Source organism: Carassius auratus, chromosome 6 (genome assembly GCF_003368295.1).
Source record: "Carassius auratus strain Wakin chromosome 6, ASM336829v1, whole genome shotgun sequence".
Classification (NCBI taxonomy): Eukaryota; Metazoa; Chordata; class Actinopteri; order Cypriniformes; family Cyprinidae; genus Carassius; species Carassius auratus.
The window spans coordinates 14,311,826-14,319,527 of record NC_039248.1 but is presented as its reverse complement, the minus strand read 5'-3'; the positions used below and the strand labels follow the sequence as shown (position 1 = coordinate 14,319,527).

At 39.1% G+C, this 7,702-nt stretch overlaps 1 protein-coding gene across 1 annotated transcript; it reads left to right on the top strand.

Moving 5' to 3' along the window:
- Positions 1 to 192: 192 nt before the first annotated feature.
- Positions 193 to 2,650, top strand: gadd45ab (growth arrest and DNA-damage-inducible, alpha, b). Its single transcript, XM_026262982.1, has 4 exons — positions 193 to 378; positions 775 to 876; positions 1,170 to 1,383; positions 1,873 to 2,650. Exons 1-4 carry the CDS (start codon positions 329 to 331, stop codon positions 1,984 to 1,986), a joined length of 480 nt encoding a protein of 159 aa, XP_026118767.1. The 5' UTR covers positions 193 to 328; the 3' UTR covers positions 1,987 to 2,650.
- The last annotated feature ends 5,052 nt before the right edge of the window (positions 2,651 to 7,702 follow it).

Below are 7,702 nucleotides of genomic sequence, written 5' to 3'. Positions count from 1 at the left end.
ATATTCTGTGCAGAACATACTTATATGCTTGCCTACGAATTATGGTGTAATGCAAAATATTTAGAAAATATATAAAGATATTTTAAAATTAATGGCACTTATGAGTTGTCTCCGCTCTGCTCGTTCATGTACGCACGTCCACGTGAACTGACCAATCAGCGACAGTATGTAAATGAGGCTGGAGTGAGTACTCTACTGCGGTCTCCTGACACAAGCGCGTCATTATCACTCCACTCAGCGCGAGCAGCGTAACCGTGCTCCTGCACCGCACAGGTTTACACGCTAACGGATAACAGCACGCGACACATACGAAGGATATCCGTTTCTAATGTGCAATATGACTTTTGAAGAACCGTGTGGAGACAACGCAACGGAAAGGTGTGTTTTCTTGTTAAACTCACTGGTGTTGCACATTTGTTTGAGCTGAGCATCACGCGTAAGTTATCTGTCCTTGCCGTTGAAAGATCACGATTTTTCTATTTTTTTATACAAATGTCCTCTTGGTGACGTGTGCTTATAAATTACTTTTACTCGAACGTTGCACATGGTCTCCTGTTAGCCTTTTTTTTAAATGTTTTGCTGCATCGCGTGCAAAAGTTGGATCAAATGACATAAATGTTAGTGTTACTAGGCGTGACATTGATTAAATGTCCTCTTCAGTTGCAAATCGCATTCATGCAGAACGTTTCCCTATATTTTGTGCTATAAGATAATTAGATTAGGTGATTTGGTGTGTAAATCAAATCTAATGTGTGTTTTTCAATCCTGTTGAAGAATGGACTCGGTTGAAAAGGCACTGGAAGAGGTCCTGACTGCTGCATTACCTCAGGGTTGCGTCACTGTGGGAGTTTACGAGGCAGCGAAGTCACTTAATGTGTAAGTGATCATCGCAGATCCCTTCTAAACCATAAATGAGCCATTCCACGTTTAAAAATACGATAAATGTTGGGATATAGTCAACAGGTTAACTTTTTTTTCCCATGTTGCTATCAATAGTCTTACAGTCAATGACACAAGGAGACAAACACGACTAATACTAACAAAACACAAGATCAAGATTTAGAGGAGGGCTGATTCACAAACTGGACACACATGAAACAGTTTTTTTTTCTTTATTATTTTCATGTTTTTGCACAATTTTTAATGTACTTTCCTTGTCATTTCCGCAGGGACCCAGACAACGTGGTTTTATGTCTGCTGGCCACAGACGAGGAGGATGTGAAAGACGTCGCGCTCCAGATTCATTTTACCTTGATTCAAGCATTCTGCTGCGAGAACGACATCAATATCTTACGAGTGAACAACATGACACGCCTGGCAGAGATCCTGGAAGGCGTGAAACCGGGAGGAGAGTCGATGGACCTCCACTGCGTATTAGTCACCGTATGTGTCATTTCACTCTCCTATTGTCAGATTATTGCTTGCTAGGTAGCCTTGAGCGCACCGAGCCATCACAGCTGCACATTTGCAGAACTGTTCATGCATTTTCTTATTAACTGTCAGGAAGGTTTAGTTAAAGTCTTTGAGGGCGGCACGACTGAAGTAGTTTAAAGTCCAGTGATCCATTAGAGCGTCTGTGATGTGGAATTCCAGCCGGTCCGGGGCTGCAGTAAACTGGCAGCTCTTCAGTGAGCTCTAATAGCAGTGCTGAACTTCTGTGGCTGCCTTTAGTATTCACAGAACTTCCTGTGCAACTCTGGGGCATTTCTGCAAACACCGTTTCCTGGAAGAAAAGCTCTGTGAAGTGACCATCTTTAACAAATTAGAGAGAGGCCCTTTGAAAACAAGTGCTTGTCCGTTAACCAGCAGCTGTTAAAACCACTCTCAGTCAGACTCTTGCTGTTTGTAAAGTTTTTCTCTCTTCTCTCACAGAATCCACAGTCATCCACGTGGAAGGATCCAGCCCTCAGCAAACTGAATCGATTCTGCAGAGACAGTCGGGGATTGGATCAGTGGGTGCCAGTTATCAATCTCCCCGAAAGATGAACAGGAGCGGACAATGTCAGAGCTTTTACGGGCTCCAGCACTAGATTTGTGTTCTGCTTTGGATGAAGCCTAATGCCACTGAGAATGAGACATGAGGGGGATTAACAAAATGCAATGGATGATATGTTTTCCAGCAAACCCAGTGATCAGAAGTGTGGGTTTTGTTTGTCCCGTTGGACAGGCGATTCATGGTTTCACCTCGGAGCAGGAAGAATGACTCAGCACTGTGTTCGCAGTGCTGTCAGGGAGCGTCAAGTTTACCGGGAACTGTACAGGAAACTGAATCACACATGCTGGATTTACAGTACTAGGAGTGAGCTGAGAGACTGGAGTGTGTTCAACTGGAATCTACTCCATGAAATGTGACCAGACTGTCGGAGGTCAGATGGACCGTTAAATGATGGGCATGACCCTTTTGCATACACACTGCCATTTAAAGACCGTATCTTCTGATGTTAACGCTGTCCTGTATTATAGTTATTTAAAAGGGAATATACTACAGTATTTACTGAGCTAGATAGAAATGAGTTGCTTGTTTTAATTCAACCATTCTGGAATATGTTCTGTGTTTTAAACCGTTAATTTTAAACTTTTAATTTATTAATTGTATTTATATTGTGTTAATTGTCAGAAATGTAAAAATAAAATGTCTGACCCATGTGCATCTGTCTTTGGCAGTGTTTCAATTGTCTGTGAAATGCATATGATATAGTGTTTCAAAACACTCAAAAAAAACTTCCTGGTAATTATAATATATAAATAAGAACCTGTGTTATTTGTATTGTTCCCATCCTGAACTTAAGTGCGAACTGTAGTTTGCTCTGCTATATGCTATCGGCTGTCCTAATTAGAAGGTGGTCACAGTGAATATTTAAACTGCTTGGTCACTGTCATAACTTGTGAGAAGCAATTGGTCAACAGAATAATCAGACGGCAGCACGTGGGTGTTTTGCTTTATACTTGTTTGTAGATTTGTTGTTTAAGTTTATTAGGCTACTTGCTGCAATGAAGGAATATCTCCATCCCTGTATGATTACAGTGTCTTCTGATGGCTACTTCCAGAAGGATAATGCACCATATGTCACAAAGCTCAAATCACCTCAGACTGGTTTCTTGAATATGATTATGGCTTCACTTTACTCAAATGGTCTCCAGTCACCAGATCTCAGTCCAATAGAGCAGCTTTGTGATGTGGTGGAACGGGAGATTTACATCATGGATGTGCAGCCGGCAAATCTGCAGCAACTGGGTGATGCTATTATAGGCCAAAATGTTTCCAACACCTTGTTGACTCTCTCCCATGAAAAATTAAGGCCGTTCTGAAGGCAACCTGGTACTAGCAAGGTGTACCTAATAAAGTGGCTAGTGTATGTGTGTGTGCGTGCGTGCATATATATATATATATATATATATATATAAATCGACTTATCGTGCAAAATATGTACATGACCACATAATTGGCTATTATATTAATTTATGCAACCATGTTTTGTACATTCCACATGCGCCTTTGTCTTTTGCAGCTTCTCAAACATAACGTGGTGTAGTCGTGGGGAGCTTCTACAAAAAACTATGTTATAAAATGTATAACAAAATGATTTGATATATAATTTTTCTTTATGGAATTTGTGTTTAAAAATTCCATAAACTGGCTTTTCCATTAAGCACAATGTTATCCGCTGTATCTAAGTTACATATTAAAGTGCTGTTGGTACATCATGTTGAAAAAAGAAGTGTAATCATGTGAGCAGTAATTGGCCAGATTTTCATAATATCTAATATTTCATAAGAATATTGATATATAATTTTTCTATTCAATTATTTTGTCTCCCAAAATGCATAATAATCATGCTTTTAGTCCTAGTGTTCTCTACAGTGGACATGTATGAAATTATATCCTGTTAGAAGTCATATTTTAATTTAAAGCCCCATGACATTTTCCTGAGATGTTGATTTATATCAAACAATTTGAAAATAAATAAGATTTACATTATAGTTACAAAATATTATATTTCTATAAGGATGTACAATTTTATCACTACCTTAGTGTCAGTCATTTAAAAAAAAAACAAGGAGAGGGAGTGGCCATGGTGAAACATCCAATGACTTGTTATCTCTGAAAAAACTCCATAGCTGGGTCTCAGGAGGATATACTATATGTATATGTGTGTGTGTATGTCAACCTCACAGCAAAAAGTATCCTTAACCAGCTACATTAACTGGCTGTTTGGCTTCGCTTGCTTTCAAAAAGTTAATTATAAGTAATATTATGAAGGCCCTGTCGAGCACTGATGGGCTGGTGATGGGGATAAGTGTCCCGTCCACAAGGCCAATTACTCACGGGACACCTTCAATAGAATGGAAGCCTTGATGTGCCTCCATCAGTTCGTGACTGGTGAATAAAATATAATATAACATAATCGGTGGCATGATGGAACAGGCTGTTTGTGACTGAGTGAACGCACCACCACCCTGAGGTCTTACTCTGCCCAAATCCATCTCCAACCACCCCAAGAAAACTCTAAACAGTATAAACAAAGAGCCGCCAGCAGCTGAACTCGGGGCTTATTGGAGGTAGCTTCGTCGGGTTTATCTTGACAAAATTGGCCCAACAAGATGTAAAAGCTTCTGAATTTGCTACCGTGATGGGCAAAATGTTTGTAGAATTGCATCTGTTGACATGGTAGCTATTCTGACACTATTAGGGAATATGTGCGCTGCACATACACTAACTGGCTCCGCGGATGCAAACTGTACGTTGTCTCGCAGCCATAGTTTGACTAAACGTCCCATCACATTCATTCCCTTTAAATAGACTCCTAATTATGTCCTGCCTACTGGTTTGCCAGCTAATGTGCCTTTTTATATTTTAATGGAAAACTAAAAACAATCAGTATGATGACATTTTTATTCTTTGCATAAAAACACTTTCATTAATTGTACACTAATTGAACACTGGGTGTATTACAACTTTAGAATTGTAATATTTCTTTGTTTCTGCACTTTTTTCTGGCAAAAGAATTACATTTGTATTGACTGAAATGTGAAGAAGCTTTTTGCACTGTGGTGGTCACTAGCGGAGTGAACTGTGAACAGCGATATGGTATAGCTAAGAGTGGTCCAGAGTAATCTTACAAACGAACGACTTACAATACTGTAGGTATACTTAACTAAGAACTATTCGGGGAACATGTATTTACGGCAAGGAACAAATTAAGGTAGAACTTAACAATGATGTAGCATTAAGAAGGTTTTGGGAAACGCAGCCCAGGCCCCTCCTAACGGAGCATACTGCACAAATTCTTGTCCTGGCCCTTGTCATTTCTAGGCTGGATTTCTATCAAGCGCAAACAAACCTCTACAAATAATTCAGAAAACAGTGGCACGATTATTCTTCAATGAGCCCAAAAGAGCCCATGTTACACCTCTCATTATCTCCTTGCACTGGCTGGTTGCGGCTCGCATCAAGTTCAAGACACTGATGCTTGCATATAGAAAAGCCACAGGCTCAGCAAAAGCCTAATTCCACTCACTACTATTAATCTACATCCTGTCCAGCAGTCTGAGATCTGCTACCTTGTGGTACCATCACAGGGAGGCTCAAAATCACTTTCCAGAACGTTCTCATTCACCATTCCTGGCTGGTGGAATGATCTTCCCACCCCTATCAAGAATGCTGAATCCCGGGCAATTTTCAAGTGATGTTAATTTTCTTACAATGCTAATTTACTTCATCCTAAATAAAAACAAAAACAAAACTGTCTTTCTCTTTATTTATTTATTCCCTTTTCTAGCTTGTGCTTATTTGAACAAATACCCGAAACGTGGTATTATGAGCACTTCCTGTGTCTGTTTGTCTCTTTAAGAAGAATCACTTTAAATATTCCACAATTGTAAGTCAGTGTTGATAAAAGCATCTGCAAAATAACTAAATGTAAACAATATATGAAAACACTGTGCATGATATATCGGTACCATAATAGTTATTGGCCGATATAACAGAGTTTGTTTTTGGATATTTAATTGTAATCTCTGGTTGCCTTTATATAAAAATGCTAATAAATTAACTGCACTGTTGAAATTTTATGTTAAAATCACAGATCTTAGGACATTTATTTGCAGTAAAAAAAACTGACTTTTTGCAACTATTTATTTTGATAATATAATTGCACCGTATGCAAAATATTTCACAAGGCAAGAACATTCTGAGGGCAGTAGAGTAGATGGCAATTTTAAAGTGTCATTGGGCTTTGTTTTGTAAACAGCTTTCTTCACATGCATTGCTAAAAAAAAAGAAGCTATTTCCACAAGTAGGTGGGAAAGAGAATTCCATTACGTTCATAACGGCAGCAGGGAAACGCATGACGTCGGGTCATTGAGGCCTTGTGTCTTTACACAAAACAGAAGATAATCCGGGCCTGACCAAGCCAGAAATAGAAACAGTGCTGAGAGAGTGAATCATACCTGACAGCATCAGCAGGGGTGGGGGACATGGCTGAGTTAAAATGTGGACAAAAAAGAGAGAAAAGATAAAGTGAGTCAAGGCCATTCAAGGCTGCAGCAGGAGAGCTGACAACTAAAAATGGCCCTCTGTTCCCTTTGCTCAGTTTGCTGAGACAGGACAAACAGAGAGAGGACTGGAAAGACCCTAATAGACATTGAATGAGACTGTAAACTGTTGTTTCATTTCCAGCTAAAGCTTTGCTGCATTGCTCAAGCAGTAGCTGCTGGAAAGCAGAATTCAGGCTTCTAGTAGAAGCTGGGTCATGTATTTCAAACAGGAGTCCACTTATCCTCAACAGTTTCACAATGAGAGTTTGAGATGTCCCTCCTTTATTTTCACACAGTAGGCTACACTGTATTTTTTTCTGAAGTTATAAATAAAACAAAGATTATTGGAGTTTAACAAGAAAATACAATTTCATTTTTTTTTACTTTAAAATTGTACATGTAATGCAATGTGTTACTTACATACATAATTACTTTTTAATTATTTGTGAAATTTACTTGCAATTTCTAATTGAAAATGTCATTGGAACATATTTTTTTTTCTCTCTGTGTCTTAATGAGTCTTTCTATCTTTGGGTTCCAGGAAAGATGATCACATTTTTGGGAATACTTCCTTTGTTTTAAAATGTTGTGCATGGAGGGAGGAGGGGATTTCTGTACTTAGCTGACTAGAAGTAAACAGAGCTGACATTATTTCCCTGCTACAATGACCGTCCAGTCTGACATTAGCCTCATCCTGCTAAATACAGGTTTGCAGGTAAGTGGAGTCACACAGTGGTACTTTCTCTCCAAATGTGCCTAGAGCTGGGAAACTCCAGCTTCACTGGGACCATGATTTTTGGTGGAAGTGAGACATCGGCTGTTCCCACGCATGAGGAATACAAATGTTTCTGAAAGGACCAACTGCAGCACCACAGATCAAACCCCGGAGAGCATGAAGGACACTTTAAATGGATAGTTCACCCAAAAATGAAAATGATGTCATTTATTACTCACTCTCATGTCATTCAAAACCGTAAGACCTTCGTATTCAGAATACAAATTAAGATATTTTTGATGAAATCTGAGAGCTTTCTGACCATGCATAGACAGCAATGGAACGGACACATTCAACAAGGCCCATAAAGGTTGTATGAGGACATTATTAAAATAGTCCATGTTGCATCTGATGTTGATTAACTGTTCAAGTGTGCAAATTCAAAAATGT